The 20,278-nt window shown below is 42.5% G+C and overlaps 1 protein-coding gene across 1 annotated transcript in view; it reads left to right on the top strand.

The window, feature by feature from the left end:
• The window catches only part of TAGLN (transgelin), a 114,272-nt gene that overhangs the window by 69,024 nt on the left and 24,970 nt on the right, over positions 1-20,278 (top strand). The window contains exon 3 of the mRNA XM_044080962.1: positions 3,519-3,693. Coding sequence (XP_043936897.1) covers positions 3,519-3,693 — 175 coding nt within the window. The remainder of the gene's footprint in view (positions 1-3,518; positions 3,694-20,278) is intronic.

The raw sequence follows: 20,278 nt of genomic DNA, 5'->3' as shown, positions 1-20,278 counted from the left end.
AGCTGAATATGATGGTTTGGGAGTCTACAGTGTTTTATAACCCTCCAAGCATCTTACATACCGTCAAAGCAAAATGTTGCAGCAGACTTGCAACTCCGGTATTTTCTCAGTACTGAGTTCTTTAGAAAAGCTGTGTAGGACACACCTTCACAAATGGAAATTTAATGAGGGAATCTTCCAAGAATGGATCCAGTTGTGCAGAAAACCTCAGATAGGTCTGTTTGCCTCCATTCGAAACAGATAATCAAGTAAATTCTCTACCCATTTGCTTTTCCATGCATATAGGGTTATCTGTAGAAAAAATCCCCTATATATGCACTTTACTACCTTCAGAGTGTACCTTAAATCTAGCTGTGTATCTCCATTTCTTTCAGAATTAGAATGAAAAAGGACACTAGGTTATATACACTCTGGTCATGCTTTTTGCAGTTTGGGTATTATATTGTAAGTACTAAGTCCTTTAAGAAAACTACACAACTGCGGAATTCATAAAATGGGACTTAAAAATTGTCACGTTGTCCTTTTTACAGTTCTAATTTGTTCTTACTATATTTTTTCTTACTATTTCCACCATGGTAAAATTTTTCCAGGTGGGATTAAGACTCGTATTAGTAGAACATTGCTTTCTATGATGACATTTTGGAAGGTGGTGGTCTCCAGAAGCATTCTTGAGACAACCACATGGTCCTCTGTGCATGACCATTCCCACAGTACCAACTCTGTGTTGGGCAGAACACTCCATATGGTCTGTAATACTGAAGTGGCATTCCATGAGCTTTGTTAGTAAATCACAGTCCTGTTTGTCCAGCTAGCGGAATATGAGTCATCTTCTGCATACAAAGTAGAGAAGAACGCTACCACTCATAAAGAATGCTACCACTCATACACATGACACTGCCATCTGTCTATCATACTCCCAGCCTGCCATGGAACAACTCCATCTACAGGGTGGAAAATCTAGTGCAGACATTTAGTCTGTCCACCATGTAACACCTGAATTACTAATGCTAACATACAGGTGGAGCAGTTTCTAGACTTCAGTGGACATCACCATACTTTGAAGTTTTACATTCGCATTTTGCACCAGTGTAAAATTTTAGCATTGTAGTGAGGCAAAGTGCCATTTCAGAACAGGGTGTACAGCTCTAAGAGTCCTCATTAGGTTTTGTGGCTTTAAGACTCCCAAGAGACATTTTTTGACTCTGCTCAAAGTTACTGCTTTGAGGTGCATTACACCAAGAGTAACTCCTTTTTGAATCCTATTGTCAGTTTTTTCTCTGTTGCAGGAAGTTTGTGGTGTTTCTATTCTGATGGAAATATTCAGAACTGTCTTCATTTATTTAAACTTTATTAACTATCTAGCTGGACTGAGTGGGACCAGACCATTTTCAGTCATCATGCACAAGAGAAGTAGACTAAGCAAAGTGCAACGCATATAAGGCTTATTGATTAATATTTACAAAAGTTGTACTGTTTAATAGAGTACAATCACCAGGTCTATTAATGCACAAAAAGATTTATCAGGATATACACAGAACACCATGGTTAATCAGAGTTTGTGTTATTATATAGAGTACTGCTCATACAACATTGTGACACACAGTTCTGAAGGGTACTGGGCAATGCAGAAGAATAAGCAATGCCCTAAATAATACCATAAGTGTGAATTAATATAAAATCATAGCTTAAAATACTTGTGAGCATTGTACAGCCTAGGGAATTTGGTCATGCAGTACCTGTTCAAAATCAGGTCAGAAATATCAAGATGTTTCATGCAGTTTCTATCCACAAACTGCAGTTTGTGTATGATCGCTGTAGCTTCCAAATTCTTGTTACCAGTAGGTGAAAATTCCGTATCCAGGTGGAATAACATTATGTGCATGCCTATACGCACATGTGTATGTATATAGGTTCATAGGTTCATAGGTTGGTACTAGGCTATCAGCCCTAGGGCCTATACAAGCCTAGCCATAACAATTCCCTGGCTATTTCTTCCCACATTATTTACTTTCCTGGACCCCTGTCTAGCAGGGCGACTGACGTGATCCCTGGGGTGAATTTCCTTTCTCCCATCCAATCGTCAAGGTTCCTCTTGAAGAGGTCCAAAGAGGCACTCTGCTTGACATGTATGGGCAATCTATTCCAGAGTCTGAGGAGTCTCTGGGTCAGGAACCTATCCCTCCAGCATGTTTTGTTTATTGTGATGACAAGGTTTAGATTTCTGGAGCGTGTAGCTCTGAGGGATTGGGATTTCTTTAAGTGTAGCATGTCCAACAGCTCTGGGTTTGACATGGCCTTGTATGTTAAGCAGAGATCGCCTCTGAGTAGACGATATGCGACAGAGTATAGCTGGAGTTTTTTAAGGCGGTCAGCGTAGGGCATCTGCTTTAGGCCTGTGATTCTTTTAGTGAGGTATTTCTGAGGCCTTTCCAGTTGTTGCAGATGTCTTGAGAGGTACATACCAAATATGTGTGTGTGTGTGTAATTTTTAAATGTGATAATCTGGAAATGCACGCTTAGCTAATACTTCGTTCCAAGTTGTCTTCATACCTCTCAAGTGTACTGTATTACAAGGAACAATTCCTAATTTTGAGTCTTAAAAATTATAATTTTGTTTTTTTATATACATATATATGTATATTTAATGTGTGTGTGTGTGTGTGTGTGTGTGTGTGTGTGAATATATATATATATGTATATATAGATATATTTATATACACACACACACACACACACACACACACACACACACACACACACATTTTTTATTTCAGGTGGCACAACAATATGTGCATACAGATTCAGTCGTGCTGATAGCTTAGCTTTAAGGTATAGGGTAATGCAACATTAACTACACAACTGCAGCACCACTGTTGTGAGTAGTGCACATCTTTACAACTGTTTACTTTTGCTTTGTGACAAGGTCAATTATTTTGAGAGCCAACCCCTCAGTATACTGTTAATATACTGTTTTATTGAGTTTGTTGTCTATAATGTGGAACATTCCTGAGTGTTTTAGATGGAGGCTGAATCTCCCTCATTGTAGAACTGTTCTCCTTATGCCCACTTACCAGTGAAACAGTCTTTTGGTACGCTGGTTTCACTCTCAAGGGCTGATCCATCTGTTTTTCACTGCGTGTATTGTATTTGCATGATTCTACACAGCTGGAAGTAATGATGAACGTCAGAAATACATTGATTTAGGGAGAATGATTAGAGAATGATTGCATGTCATACCTTTTGAAACACACTACTCTTACTGATATTTATTTTACCAATTAAAAAGAATAGGTAGTTGGAGGATAAATGCTGTGTCATGAAGTATTTTTTAATATGCATTTGATTTCCCAGCAGTTCAGTTGAAATCAGCATCCTACTGATTAAATCTTTCAGTTATATTAGAGTGTCCAGTGAGGTTGTTAAAATGTGATGATCTGGGGTCGATACTAAAGCACTGTGTCAGCAGTAAAAATTAAGGGTTACTGGTCCAAATAATCATATTTATTTTACCCCAACAGATTCTTTGTCAGTTGATCAACAGCCTGCATTCACCAGGTTCCCAGCCTATTAAAAAGATCCAGAGTTCCACAATGGCTTTTAAACAGATGGAACAAGTGTCACAGTTTCTTAAGGCAGCCGAGGAGTATGGAGTATCTAAAACAGACCTCTTCCAAACTGTTGATCTGTGGGAAGGTAAAACAAAGTTTGGTACTTTTTACAGAAAATATTGTAGTTTGTAAAGATTGTTTCTTCAATTTTTAAATATGGTAATATGGAAATGCATACTAAGCCAATATTTCTTTCCAGTTATCTTCATACCTATCAAGTGTACCTTATTATGAGGAATTGTTCCTTATTTTGAGTCTTAAAAATTCCATGTCTCATACTCTTCCATATTAAAAAGGTTTGTCACACTTCAATGTTGAGATCTTTTAGTAAACATCCATGGTAAGTAAATCTGAATCATGTTACTCAAAATAATTTTTTTGAGTAGGAGTAACAGTTTTTAACCATGCTGTGATCTTCCTATCCGAAATTGCTAGTAATTTTCCCTGTTTGTTTTATATTATAAGATATATTTTTCCACATTTTGGAGACAGAGCATTGCGGGTTATGAGCGACTTAACCCTACTCCCACTCTAGTGTGGAGGATGTTCTTTGTGTTTCACTGTTGCAGTCATCGCATTTGGGTTATCTGCTTGCAGTAGCCCTCAGTAAGTCTGATTATCAGTCTTGGGTCCTGCGTCGGTTGCTATCTTATCTTCCATGACGTCAGGTTGTCAGGGGTATAAAGCATGCAGCCGACGCCATTACATCAGTCTTTCTTGCCATGCGGTGCCCGAAGCAGAAGCAGTTCGCAAGTGCCGGTCGGCCGACTCCTGAAATTTTTATTTTCGAGTTTCAGAACCGAAGTCTTCAACTAAAGCTAAGTACCCCATTGGGGAAACTTTTTCTTGCTCTAAACCGATGTCAGTAAAAGTCAGTAATTGTATTACTGGTGGAAAGCAAATACCTCATAAAGATTTTCATTCGTACTGTATTCCTTGCCTAGGCCCTGACCACAATGTACCTCACTGCCGGTTTTGTGCCTTATTTAAGCAACAAACTATTCGTCATTGGTATATTTTTGCTTCTAAATATTGTGGTACTCGGTTCAATTATCCAGATATGTCTTCAGTAAGCCATCCGACTACCGACATTCCAAAAAAACGCAAAGATAAAGACAGAGACAGGCTGCCTAGGTCCAAAGCTGCCAACGCTTCTCCTAAGCCAGTCGCCAGTTTACCGGTACTCAGTGAGGCTTTTTCGCAGCCCCTGATACCCACCACTTCAGATTCGCAGGCCTCTACTGAGACCCATTCAGAGTCCGGTATGCTGCGAGATGCTTCAACTGTAGAACCTGCGGATGTCTCTACCTTGGATGGGTCCGGAGCTTCTGAGGGTGTATTCAGGCCTACTGACTTGCATATTAAACCGATGCCATCTTCTTCTTCAAGGCGTAAAACTCGAACCATGCCTAGAAAATCGACGTCCAGACCTCATGGTCAGGCCTCTATGCCTAAAAAACAAATGATAAGAATGGCTGAAGACCTTATTACTTTAATCAGGGGAAGCCAACCTTCCCCCTCTAAGAGACCTAGGACTGAATTTGCTTATGATACGTCTGACCAGGATTCTGAAATTTCTGTTTCCTCTGATGACCAGGATTTACCCTTATGTACTTATGAGGATTCTGATGCAGAGGACTCTGTTCCCTCTGCCCCCCCCCCCCCCCCCCAGAGGATTCCTCTTTTGGTGAAACCTTGCATACTCTTAGGGAGCATTTTCATTGGGAAAGCTAGGATTACTCTGATTCTAAAAAGAGGCTTAGGGATTTCTTACTCCTGCCCCAGCACAGGCCTTTAGCTATCCCTCCTGTACTACACATTGTTGATGATGCCTTTTCTGAATCTTGCTTGGCCCCTGACTCTTTACCACCTGCTCTCAGAAAACCTGCTAGATATTAGAGTTCCTGACTCTCACAAGTTCCTTTTTAAAAATCCTACTGCAGATCCTGAATCCATTTCACAGGGATCCAAGGGTATTAACGCTACTACTGCCAAAAATCCTACCCCCTCTGATAGAGACTCCAGGGCGCTGGATAGATGGGGTAAGAAGGTATACACTTCTGCAACCTTGGCCATTAGGGCCTTAAATTGCCAGTTTCATATGTTAAAGTATCAGCAGCATATTATTGGATTGCTTAAACAGAAAATGATGTTGATTCCTGATTGTGCTGAAAACAAGGATTTACAGGATTTAATGCATTCTGCTGAACAGGTTGGAAAACATACTTTGCAAGGTGGTTTTGATTCTCTAGAGGCATCCTGTAGGGCTGCTGTCACTGGATCTGTACTTAGAAGGTATGCTTGGCTTAAGGGACAATCCTTGCCAGAGCATGCTAAAGCCAAATTGCTGGGTGCTCCCTTAAATCAGGGACGCCTGTTTGGCAACAAAGCAGAAGAAGTTCTTAAAAAGATGGGGAAACAGCTAAATCTATGCAAACTGTTAAAGATTTCCTACAAGTACAGCCTCCAAGATTTAGTAGGCATTGGCCCTCTAATAATTGGTCCTTTCCTGCCTCTTCCAGGCCTTCTCAGTCCAAACCCAGAACCAGCAGAACACTCAGGCTTCAGTCCCAAATGCAGGGAGTAGGACTAAGCAGTGGGGGCTCCCACAAAATCAGGAGGGAGTAGTAAGACTCCCCCTATGGTAAACTGTCTCAATGACTTAATGTTAAAACTTCCAAGCACTTCTCAACTGACTGCTCCTTTAGGAGGAAAGATTGCTCTGCAGGCAAAAAAATGGGAACTCATTACCCAGGACAAATGGGTTTTAAATATAGTCTCCCAAGGATACAGATTTCACTTCCACACATTACCAACCCCAAACGGTTGGCCAGATCTACCACCAAATCAGTGGGCAGAGGCTCAAAAGCAAGTTCTCTCTCTCTTAAGTATAAAGGCTATTCAGACTGTACCAGAAGAGGAAAAGGGACAAGGCTTCTACTCGAGACTTTTCCTGGTACCCAGAAAAGACAACTCATGGCATCCTATCCTGGACCTTTCTACCTTAAACACCTTTTTGGTGATTCCAAAATTCAAGATGCTAACTCTTCACCAGTTACTTCCTATGCTAGGCAAGGATGCCTGGTTGGCAACACTGGATTTAAAGGAAGCCTACCTGCATATCCCAATCAGGGAATCTTGCAGAAGATACCTATGCTTCAAAGCAGGCTACATGCACTATCATTTCTCATCTACTGCGCCCAGGGTATTCACAAAGTGCCTAGCTCCAGTCATTGCATTTTGCAGGCAAAGAAATATTCAGATATACCCATACCTGGACGATTGTCTAATTCAGGCAGAAAGCTAGGACATACTTCTGAATCATCTGGCATTTGTACAAAAGGTGTTAGCTTGTCTGGGGTACACCACATATGAAAAGAAGTCACATATGGTACCCTGTCAACAAATTATATTCCTGGGAGCAAGCTTGAACACAACTTCCCAGATGGCTTTCCTCACGCCAGAGAAACAAATTAATTTGACAACTTAATTCAAACTACTGGCCACAAAAACCCTGCTGTCTGCAAGGCAAATACTGCAAGCCTTGGGATTCATGGCCTTGTGCATTCTACTAATTCCATATGCAAGACTGCATATGAGGAAACTACAATGGTATCTAAAAAGTCTATGATGTCAGCATTCTCAGGATCTAGAAGCAATGATTCCTATCATACCGTGCCTACGGTTATAATTCCTTTGGTGGGCAGAGGCCTGCCACCAAAACAAGGGACTATCATTCACTCTACTCCCTTGCACCCAAACCCTAACATACGCATCAGACTATGTATGGGGGGGCTCACCTGGCAGGGAAGTGCATTCAGGCCAAATAGAACCCAAGTCAAATGCACCTGCATATCAGTCAAAAAGAAATGTTAGCTGTACAGAATGCTCTGACAGCCTTCAAGGACCACATTCTTCCAGGACAATTAATGGTAAAGACGGACAACACCACTGTTATGTGGTACATAAACAAGCAGGGGGGTACCCATTCTTACCCCCTCTGCAGACTAGCCATGGCTTTGTGGAACACAGCTTTGATCTACCAAGTGCATCTACAGGCTCAATTCCTGCCAGGAAAAGTAAATACACTGGCAAATGAACTAAGCAGAAATCTCATGGACCCACACGAGTGGAAACTGGAACCAAAGACTTTTAACATGTTGATCAACAAATGGGGGAGCCCAGATATAGACCTGTTTTGCCCAGAACTACCCAGAACTTGGACAATTGGATTGGACAAATTCTGCACAAGGACTCCCCACACAAAACAAGCTTGGAAAGTGGATGCTCTGTCCTTCAGCTGGAAAAATCTTTCAGTTTATGTTTTTCCTCCTCTGCCTCTCCTCTCCAAGGTACTACTAAAGATCAAACAGGACAAACCAAGGATGATACTGATTGCACCAGGCCAGCCCCGCCAACACTGGTACCCCTCTTGCGCAGTGTCACAGGCAGCAGTGGCCCGCGCTGCCTCAGACCTGCTACTCATGGCACCTGTCACAGCTGCTGTCACAGGCCAGAGCTTCTGCCCCAGCTTCAAACCTGAAGGCTTCACACCCTGGCTAATTACCTGGCAGCCTGGCTCTCCTCGTTACCATCCCTCAACCAAATGAAGTAAACAAGTGTTGGAGTGTCATTTGGATGTCATTTTGGAAACAAGAGGCCTAGTACTAGAAAAAGTCTTATGCTGAAAAATGGAAAAGAAATTTGTGCCTAGAACCAAACTCAAGGGATGGCTCAGGGATGGCCCACAGCAGCTTTTAATTTACCTCAATTTACCTGTCATTTCTTCAATACTTAACTGGAGATGCTTCACAAGGGCCTTCCTTTTAATTCATCAAAAGTCCGCTCAGCTCCTTCATTTCAGCTCATTACAAACACAGAATCACCCTACTTTTCTCACCCACTGCTCAAACAGTTCCACACAGAAGGTCCAACAACTTAAGACCACCCAGAGGCCCCAACCCCAGCCTGGGACCTTAACTTTGTATTGGAAAAAAACTCATCTCCTTCCTGAGCCAGGTAACTTTTGAGCCAACTGCTGCAAGTGCAAAAATTGCTCTTGAATTGCTTTCTTGAAACGTGCACCTTTTGGCAATCACTTCATGAGCAAGGAGGGTATCACGAATTACAGGCCGCTTATGGCAGTGGAGCCTTTCATCTTTCATGTGGACAGGGTGTCCTCAGGGCCAATCCCTCCTTCATGCCCAAGGTGGTATCGGTGTGGCTCTTAATCAATCCATCAGTATTTGTTACCAATCCTTTATTTGCTAATCCACAGATCCACAGGGAATGGAATGGATACTGCACTCCTTAGATGTGCACAGGCAACTTAGATTTTACTTTTACAGGACTAAACCTCAAAATCTAGGAAATCTGGAACAACTGCTGGTGGCATTTGCTGCAGGGGCAGAGGGGAAGGCTATTTCAAAGCAAACCATTTCTAAATAGATAGGCCATTGCATTCATTTTTGCTATAAGCACCATGGAAAACCTATCCCACAGGGGATTAGACCCCATTCAACCAGGGCTGCATCTACCTCTACAGCCTTTCTCAGAGGTGTCCCTACCAGAGACATCCTAGAAACTGCTACCTGGAGTTCTGTACATACTTTCACCAAGCATTACCATTTGCCAATTTTCTCTAAATCCAGAGCTGGCTTTGCCAGTGCAGTCTTGCAGGGCCTTATAGCTGTTCCTAATGTTATCTAAATTCCTCCTCCCATGCTTACCTTTGGGATCTACCCAAATGTGATGACTGCAACAGTGAAACATGAAGAACATAGTACAGTTGTGTACATTTACCATAAATGTAGATGTTCGAGTGCATTCACTGTTGCAGTCCTGGTTATCCTCCCTCCAGCCCCCTGACTTGTTAAAATACAGTAATAAACGTGTAGTTTAAACTCTGAAGTAATTGCATTAAATGCATTAACATCCTGTTCAACAGTAATATGCTCAAACCTTAGCTTTTTCTTTAGGCACATTCTAAATCCACCCCAAATCACCCCAATCTCCCTTCAGATGCAGTTTTATACTCTTCAAAACTGTTGCTCTATTACTTACTTGAATACTGAGATTCAGTCAAAACATGAAAGTCAGACATTTTGTTTCAGTTTCCCAAATAAAGAATTGTAATTTAGAGTGCAGAATTTGAATATTCAAAAGTGCAAGAAAAAGCACACTTAAATAAAATTATTAATTAAATAAATATTGTATATAGTTATTTAGAACGATAACACAACTGTTACTTTAAAAATTCTCAAAGTGATTCTCAGAAAAGGTAAACATCACTTTAGCTGTCATTTTTGAAGCTTTAAAGCTAAGTTAAAAATAAATTAAATGTGATTACCTTAGAAAGTAGGAAAGAAATGCATGTGCTAATAGAGTTGGTGGATGCAGATGGAATCACTTACAAGAATGAGTGGTATAGAAGCAAAGATATTGGGGACCTTGAATGCATTCTAAGATTTCTAGACGATCCGAATGGAAGGGGCAACTGCACCATATGTCAGGCTAGATACACTACCATGTTCTTTAGTGAGGTACACTGCAATGTCTGTGAAGCAGCATCCCCATGAGAAACATTTTGAAAGATAAAGAGTTTCCCATCTGCAGCCACTTCCACAGGCTGGAAGAACATCTTATTTGTGGTCAGAGATGACCAAGATTTGGGGAACACAGAGACCACCACCAATGCTTATGAGGGTGCCAAGCAAGAGGATCAGATGATTTTAGTGAGCTGCAAGCGAGTACCAGTAGTGTATTAAAGGACCATCCTTCCATCTGTATATGTCCACAGTTCTTAATCAATTCTGGTAGAAAGGGGTTCATTTAGGACAACATAGAGATGGAGATGGATGCTTGGAATGTGCTGAATGAAACCGTACAAGAGAAAGACATGGGGGCTCAAGAGATTAAAAAAATGCTGTGTTATCCCTAAACATGTAACCCTAATTATCCCATACCATCTCCCCACAACACAGCATTAACACAGTGTTATCCCTAAACATATACCTATAACTGCTGCATACCATCTCCCCGTAACACAGCATTAATGCAGTGTTATCCCTAAACATATGCCTATAACTGTACCATAGCATGTCCCCACAACACTGCATTAATGCAGTGTTATCCCTAAACCTATGCCCATAAGTATACCATGCCATCTCCCTTAGACCCCATGACCCCCTTAGTCTGTGCTCAGCCACTCATCCTTCTACCTGGCAGTATCCCATATGAAAATATACAAATGTATGCATTTATATTAATTTAAGTAACACTGAGTCACTTATTATTGAAAAAATAAAGCCTTTTAACAAAACTCAGAAATGAGCGTTAATATGAGTGCTGGGTGTGTGTGTGTGTGTGTGGGGGGGGGGGGGGGGCAAGATTCTGTTCTCTAAGTTATGCAGTTGTTAGCTCCAGAATTTTCAAAATGGAATGAGTTGGAGTTCAACAAAATGCCACCGAACAGTGAGACAGCTTTATTCAGGCGGACTTTGATAGTAGCATGTCTACAGTATCTTTTTCCTTCAGTCTGATATTTGATCAGCTTCACCATTAAAAAGTATATGGCCCTCACTAAACATTATTTTATATCCATTTAAAAGTACTTGGGTCAGGCACTGAGGAATATGTTTACATGATTTCTAATATTAGTTCAGCCTCCAGCACGTACTTGTCACAATCCCCCACCAATGAAACACCATCATGTATCTCATATACATAGTAAACTTTGTGGGTCCTCTGAACCAGTCTAGCTAATAGGTTTCACTTTTATTCATCACCAAAACTCAAATGAAAAAAGAGAAAAAAATGAGTATTGCAGTGGGCAGAGTAGTACTGTTTGTACATCCAGTATTAGTAAGCACCATTTATAGCAAATCAGAAAGACCTTTAATGTTTCACTTTTCCTTTTACATCAAGCATACTCTCACTCCTTACTGTTCTAAGTCATGTCTTCTGTTCTTGAGTCTGTCCTATTTTGCTCTGCCGTCATCAGAACCTTCTTGTTTTCTTATTGCACTTATCTCTGTAGCCATTATCTGCATCTTGAGGATCTTAATTTTGTCCTCCCCCTGTGTGATCAAGTCAGACACCCTGTGCAATTGGTACCCGCCTGTCTTGCCCACACACTCTATAGCATTCTCTCTCCTTCTTGGCTGTCAGGTTGTCAAGGTTATCTATCCAACCAGTAAGAAAGCCACTGGCTTACTAAGCTCCCCCAGTGGCCTTTTGGTGTGTCTTCCCAGTCTTCACTAGCTGTACCCTTAAATTGTCAAGTTTCAATGTGCTGTACCCCAGTTTGGACCCATTACTGCACTGCTGCTGCTGCATAGTCTGTATCCACCTTTACTGCCACCCTGTCACATACTTGCCTTTTCTCCATTTTTGGGATTGTGCAAGATAAAGTTTTTGCTTTTGCATATCACCCATTAATCTCCTAGGTGTCTGTCATCCCCAGAGTCCACAAAATGAGCCACAGTCTTGGTGCACAAAAAAAAAAAAAAAACAACCTTTACATCCAGAATTGCTTAGCATCACTCAGAGTGGCAAAAATCCATCTTCTCCCTTTCTGTATGACACCAGCTCCATTTGATTAATGAACAATGTGTCCCCTGCCATTCTCATCTTTGCAGTTAGAAAATTACAAGCCTGCTGCATCCTGTACAGCAGTAATGCATAAAGCACATTGCCTGACTTTACACTCTTAGGCTTTTCAGCTGTTCCACCTTCTGGATAATTCTTGCTGTGTCCCCATAATTGTGGACTTTTGGGTATTTTCTATCTGGGCCTCTCACCGGAATGACCAAATCACCCAGTTCTGTGTACCTTATTATTAGCAAAGACCAGATCTGCTGAAAGCCTAGCAATGTTGCCAGTCTGTCCTTGCAGAAAGCTCTCCAGATGTGTTCTCTTCACTCCTTCTGGAAGCAAAGTGAATCACATATTCCTTCATCAGTTGATGTTCTAGTACAGGTTTGCTAAGCAAATAATCCACAATTTCTTGCAGAACCTGGACAATATGCTTGAAAGTCACTGCAAAATGTGTAAATTTACTGTACTTTTATTTCAATTATTCCATTTCACTTTGTAATTCTAGCACATTTTGTCTCTGTTCTGTGTCTGTTTTGCACACACTTTCCCTGATGCCTGGAAGTTCTGAGGTACTGCTAGTCAGCATCCAGAGTTCCACTTTAGCATGATCTTTTCATCACTCCTTTTAGGGCTTGCTATCATCCGCTTCCTTTTTTGTATACTTTTTAAGTACTGCTCTTTTTTCGGGCACAAGTAAATTCACAATTAACTAGCAAAAATGCCAGAAATTAGATATTTAAATGACTTGATGTCCTTCGAGGATGCATCTGCAGTCCTTACAAATGGGTTGCCTGTCGTCAGGCAGCCCTTCGGTCGGCTGGATTCCAAAGTCTGGGTCTGGCCTCGGCTGGTGTCGCACTTCACCCGACGTCATCTCTGCTGGTCTTCGGGTATAAAGGCATCAGCCGACGCTATTTTCCTCAGTCTTTCTTGCCGCGTGGCGCCCGAAGCAGAAGCTGTTCGCAAGTGCCAGTCGGTCAGATCCAGCGATTACTACTACCGAATACTACTTCGAAGACTTCTAAAAGCTAAGTACCCCGTTGGGGACTCTTTCTTGCCTCAGCCGATGTCAGAAAAAGTGAATAACTGTTTAACTTGTGAAACAACTACCTCATAAAGATTGTCACTCTTACTGCTTACCTTGTTTAGGCCCAGACCACGGCGTAGCACCTTGTTTAGCCTGTGCGTCCTTCAACCCGGCCTTAGGGTGGTCGGAGTTTGCTGAACAGTTTTCGGCTCAGATTTTATGTACATTATGCCGTAGGATCCTCCGACTACCCAAATGGTTAAGAAGCAAAAGAAAAGGACCGACACTTTCATGGTCCGGTTTTAGCCAAACCACGGTTAAGCAAACCGCGAGTGTCTCGGTTTCGGCCGAACCGAGCAAACGGTTCAATCTACAGCGAATCCATGACTACTACCGAGGCCCCTTCTACCCTAGTTGAATCGGCCTCTGAAGTTTTGCCTACTAATGTGGTTTCTAGAATTATCGGACACCATCCCTTTGGATGTCTCTACCCCAGCACGTGGTGCTGCTAGGCCTCCTGCAGCCATGTCTATAAAGGCCTTCGCCAGGGCTAAAGCAGCCAAAACTGCTAAGTCAGTGCCTGTTAAGCCCCCCTCTCACAGGCCCAGCTCCAGTTCCCAAATGCTTACTCTGGCAGAGGATCTCATCTCTTTAATAAGGGGATCCCAATCTCACCCAGACAGAGGGCCTCTCAACCTCCAGAAAAGAGACCTAGAGCAGAGCCCCCTGAGCCAGCTTCCTCTGATGACTCTTCTGATGATTCAGACATTACAGACCATCCAGAGGCTCCTCTCTCTACTTACGAAGATTCTGATGCTGAAGAATCTATTCCTTCTGCCTCTCCACCAGAGGAATTTTCCTTCGGGGAAACCTTACATGCCATGAGAGCAATTCCAATGGCAGGGACAAGATTTCTCAGATTCAAGAAAAAGGCTTAGGACCTTTTTACACTTACCGCAACATAGGCCCTTAGCTATACCTCCAGTTCTTCCTGTCGTGGATGATGCCTTTAATGATGTTTGCACTGCTCCTGATACTTTACCTCCAGCCCTGCTAAGCCCGATAGGTTTTACAGGGTGCGGACACTCATCACCACTTATACAAGGCTCCTTTTGCAGATCCTGAGACTATCTCCCAGGGGCCTAAGGCAGTAGCTTCGACCTCAGCAAAAAACCCTCTCCCTTCTGATAGGGAATCCAGGTCCTTAGAGATGGGGTAAAAGTATACACCTCTGCTACTCTCTCAGCTAGAGCTCTGAACTGTCAGTTTCATATGATCCAATACCAAGAGTTTATGCTTGATCAGTTAACTAAGAAACTGTCCTCTGATGATTCCTTAGATAAGAAATATGTTTTAGAAATGGTGAATAACATTCAGCAGGTTAGTAACCATTCTTTAAAATGTGGCTATGATGCACTGGAGGCTTCATTTAGATCAGCCATGACTGGCACAGTTATAAGAAGGCATGCATGGTTGAAAGAACAGGTCTTACGGATCATGTTAAAAGCAAAGCTATTAGATGCTCCGATGGATAAGGTCAGTCTATTTGGTTCTCCTGCCCAACAAGTAATGAAGAAAATGGAAGAAAGGCAAAATCTGTACAATCAGTTAAAGATTTCTTACAGGTTCAGCCCCCAAGGTTCAGCAGGAACTGGCCTTCCAAAATTGGTCCTTTCCAGACTCCTCTAAAAATCAGAGAGGCAGGAATAGGCGTTCAGAGGCAGAAACCAATCCAGAGGGGGTGCCTACAGGGGACGCCAGTGGCAAGGCAATAACCAACGAGGCACAGATACAACCACTACCACTGCAACAGGACAATCACAGTGACTTGACTCTGACACCGCCTACCAGGGAACAAATAGCAGCACCCTTAGGCGGAAAGTTAGCCTTATTTTCAAAAAACTGGCACTATATCACAAGAGACAAGTGGATTTTGCAAACTATAGACCAAGGCTTCAGGTTTCACTTCCACACATTACCAGTAAAAAGAGGAATGCCAAACCTACCACCAAATCAAAAGACAGAAACCCTAAAACAAATAGCTCAATTAACAAAGATGAGAGCTGTGGAAAGGGTACCACCTACAGAACAGGGCAAGGGTTTTACTCCAGACTCTTCCTAGTACCAAGAAAAGAGAAAAGTTGGAGACCTATTCTCGACCTGTCCACTTTAAACACATTCATCATTGTTCCAAAATTCAAAATGCTGACCCTACAGCAACTTCTTCCCATGCTGGGCAAGGAGTATTGGCTGGTAACTCTAGATCTCAAGGAGGCATACCTGCACGTCCCCATACGACCAATTTGCAGAAGATACCTCAGATTTCTTGCAGGATCAGAGCATTATCAATTCTCAGCATTCCCTTTGGCTTATCTACTGTGCCCAGAGTGTTCACGAAATGCCTGGCATCAGTAATAGCTCATTGCAGGCTTCAGGGAATCCAAATTTTTCCATACCTGGATGACTGCCTGATACAAGCGGACAACAAAAGCAAGCTGACACAAGACTTACAAAGAGTCATTTGCTTACTGCAAGCCCTGGGATACACAGTCAATTTAAAAAAGTCAAGACTGATTCCATCCCAAACAAGAACATTCTTGGGTGCAGAATTGGACACAGTAAAACAGATGGCATTCCTAACTGCAGAAAAACAAGAACAACTTCCTCTTTACTTCTGGGCATTAACAAAACAGAGCAAACTAACAGCAAGAAAAGTACTGCAGGCCTTGGGCTTCATGGCATCCTGCATAATCTTGGTCCCTCATCCAGACTGCATATGAGAAAGCTACAGTGGTACCTAAAGAATTTATGGTCTCAGCACAAGCACAGCTTAGAAACCGAAATACCACTAATCCCATGCCTGAAGGAAGAGTTCCTATGGTGGGCTCAGGCATGCCAGTCAAACCCAGGTTTGTCTTTCCGCAACATTCAAACAAACCAAACCATCACAACGGACGCCTCAGACCTCAGATGGGGGGCCCACATGCTGGACAAGTGCGTTCAAGGCTTATGGACTCCAGATCAGCTGCACCTGCACATAAATCAAAAAGAAATGCTGGCAGTAAAACTGGCAATCCAGAATTTCAGACCATTCCCAAAGAAGGCCAATTGATGATAAGGACAGACAACACCACAGTCATGTGGTACATCAACAAACAGGGAGGCACTCATTCATACCCCCTATGCCGAATGGCTATGGACCTATGGAATATGGCTCTGAGCTACAACATTCAGTTACAGGCAATTTTTGTACCGGAAAAGAAAACATCCTAGCAGACATGTTAAGCAGGACTACCTCGGATGCTCACGAATGGATGCTACACCCGGACATCTTCAAGGCCATCACAAAGAAATGGGGAATGCCACAAGTAGACCTATTTGCATCCCCACTCAATCACCAGCTCAAGAAATTCTGCACAAGGACCTACCACCCACTTGCTTGGAAGGTGGACTCTCTATCCTTCAATTGGAAAGGCCTAACAGCATATGCATTTCCACCTCTTCCTTTGATGCACAAGGTACTACTGAAAATCAAAGAGGAACGTCCAAGGATAATTCTGATAGCTCCAAATTGGCCAAGACAACACTGGTATCCACTGCTGAGGAGCATGTCTCGGGGAGAAGCGTGGACACTGCCCCTGAATCCTTTGATGTTAACTCAGAGCAACTACAACATCCTGCATCCAAACCTGAAAACTCTGCAACTGACTACCTGGAACATTACATAAGAGCAACTAACCCGGATTTATCCCAAAGGGTTAAAGACATAATCCTTGAGGCCCGCAGACCTTCAACAAGAAGGAACTATGCAGGAAAATGGAAAAGGTTTGTCATTTGGAGTACTGAAAGAGGGAAAGATGTGTCAAAGGTAGATATTGCCAACATCCTGGAGTACTTGGCAGAGCTTCTTCATACAGGCCTGTCCTATTCCTCCATCAAGATACATGCATCAGCTATTTCTGCAGAATACAGCTTGATCCCCTGTCTTCTCACATCCTCTACTCAGGCAGGTCCTGAGAGGAATTAAGTATGTAAAACCTCCTAGGAAACCACCATTACCAGCATGGCACTTGTACTTTATGCTAGAAAATTCGACACTCCCTCCAATCGAACCAGCAGCAACAGCAGATCAGCTAGACCTGTCCTGGACCACTGCTTTCGTTCTGGGAATTACTTCAGCAAGACGGGTTTCGGAACTACAGGCTTTAATGGCAGTACAACCCTTCCTAATTTCCATCAAGATAGAGTGTCCATGAGAACTAATCCTACATTTATGCCTAAGGTGGTATCCAGAGTGTCTCTAAACCAGGCAATCCACCTTCCTACCTTCTTTCCCCATCCACAGAACAGGGGGGAAAGACTGCTGCATACCTTGGATGTACATAGACAGTTGCGCTACTACCTGGACAGAACCAAGGGCAATAGAACAACTGACCAGCTGCTAGTAGCTTGTGCAACAGGAAGGGAAGGAAAAGCAATTTCCAAACAGACAATCTCCAAGTGGATAGGAAATTGCATAAGATTCTGTTACTCCTACCATGGAAAGCAAATTCCACAGAACATAAGGCCTCACTCTACAAGGGCTACAGCCACTACCACAGCTTTCTTGAGGGTGGCTACCAAGGACATTATTGAGGCTGCTACTTGGACCTCCGTGCATACATTTGCCAAGCATTATAACTTGCCTCTGTACTCTAGATCCCGAGCAGGGTTTGCCACTGCTGTTTTGCAAGGGATCCTAAATACACCATAATTATTCTTCCTCCTCCCCTAGTTTGGCTATGGTATTCTACCCATTTGTAAGGACTGCAGATGCATCCTTGAAGGACATAGTACAGTTTTGTACCTACCATAAATGTAGATGTCCGAACAGGATAGCATCTGCAGTCAGGATTACCCACCCTCCTTCCCCTCTGTGGTACTCCTAGGATATTTGCCCACCTAATAGCTAGCTGGGGGGGGATCTCTTATGGTGTATTTGTTTGTATATTTGTAACATTGGCATTTACCCAAAAACTTTAGCTGTACAAGAGGGCAACTGGCATCTGGGGCAAGAAACACTGAGGAAAATGGCGTCGGCTGATGCCTTTATACCCGAAGACCAGCAGAGATGACGTCGGGTGAAGTGCGACACCAGCCGAGGCCAGACCCAGACTTTGGAATCCGGCCGACCGAAGGGCTGCCTGACGACAGGACAACCCATTTGTAAGGACTGCAGATGCTATCCTGTTCGGACATCTACATTTATGGTAGGTACAAAACTGTACTTTTTCTTTGAGTTCAGCCTTGATTACCCCAGCCATCTAAATTACATTACAGGGTACTATACTTTGGTAATCAGTGCTGAGGTAGGAGATCCTAAGTCCAGTAATTACCTACTACCAACTAGACATTTCTGGAGTATTGCTTTACCTTCAAAATGGAACTGAAAAAATGCTGCACTATTGAAACATGGCAAAAGTGACTGCATTTCTGAAAAAAGAATGTGTGGTTTATCCAGAACACTTTGCTAGTGTTTGTAAACAGCTTCCTGCTTTAACATCATTCCATGAGTGAGTCTGTATTGTATAAACAAAAAAAAGCAAATGGAAAACTAAAACATCAAACATGATTAATGTCCTTGTTTACTTAACAAATTGTAACACTAACATCTAGTGCAGTGGTTCCGAAACTTTGCAAGCTGGAGGACCCCTTTTATAAAGGAAAAAATTGACGGACCCCTATCGGCGGAGGTACACATACGTTACATTTGGATCAACCCCCAAACCCTCCAATCAGCTTCCACCACCACCACGCAGCCATTTCAGTGTCCCATTACTTGGCTAATTTTCCCCAGTTGCCATAAACACTGTTCAAAATTCTCAGTGTGCATATTGTTTTCTGCTTTACTTCTACAGTGATTACAGATGTTTGGAGTTAATTTAAAACTTGTATTTCAAATTTTATAGCACAAAGACTGAAGGACATTTGCTAAAGCTAAACAGACATGTGCTAAATCTAAGCAAAGCAATATAGTTTCAATGAAAACAGACTTAACATTACAACTTCTTCACATTCACTGAAACAGCATAGAAACCCACATTCAAAGAAAATGCCTCTGGCCAGTGGCAGATTAAGTTTACCTTTGGGCTGTTTTCAAAGCATAGATCCCTTGCGAACATTTTTAGGAGCATGCAAAAGTTCTTTGATTCACCTTCCTGATTGTATAATTAAATTTTAATACACAGTAATTAAATTATATCCTTGTATAATACAGCACCACTTGGTAGTACATGTTTTAAATGTATAGTTCTGCACAGATGTTCTTCGTGTTTCACTGTTGCAGTCATTACATTTGGGCTATCTGCTTGCAGTAGCCCTCAGTCAGCCTGATTAACAAAGTCGTGGGTCCTGCGTCAGTTGCTGTTCCTTCTTCCATGATGTCAGGTCGTCAGGGGTATAAAACATGCAGCCGACACCATTACATCAGTCTTTCTTGCCGTGCGGTGCCCAAAGCAGAAGCAGTTCACAAGTGCTGGTCGGTCGACTCCGGAAATTTTAGATGTTCTTCATCTCACATTGCTGCAGTCCTTACACTTGGGTAGTCCGCTGTCCTCGGTCGGCCCGAATATCAAAGTATAAGGCTGACGTCGGTCAGGGCGCATTTGACTGACATCAGAACGTCAGGGTACAAATGCGCATGACCGACGTCATATCCTCAGTCTTTTTTGCCGCATGGTCCGATGCAGAAGCAGCATTGCAAGTGCCGGTTGGCGTTCTGAGATTTTTCGATTTAGAAGTTTCAGACCGAGTTCAAAGTTGGCTAAGTACCCGTTAGAATATTTTAGTTTTTCTTGCCTCAGTCATTTACGGATGTCAGAAAAGTCAATAATTGCATTTCTTGTGGGAAACAGATTCCGCATAGAGATTATCATACTTTGTGTATTCCTTGCTTAGGGCCTGAGCACGGCGTTGTTGGCTGTCTCTTGTGCTAGATTTAATAAACGCACTATTAAGAGAAGGTTGGATTGTGCAAGGTTAGTCTTTGGGAAGCGGTGCAACTATA

Source organism: Protopterus annectens, chromosome 8.part0 (genome assembly GCF_019279795.1).
Source record: "Protopterus annectens isolate FY-2018-M chromosome 8.part0, PAN1.0, whole genome shotgun sequence".
In the NCBI taxonomy this organism is placed as follows: Eukaryota; Metazoa; Chordata; order Ceratodontiformes; family Protopteridae; genus Protopterus; species Protopterus annectens.
The sequence above is the reverse complement of the archived record's forward strand: the minus strand, read 5'-3'. Positions and strand labels throughout refer to the sequence as shown.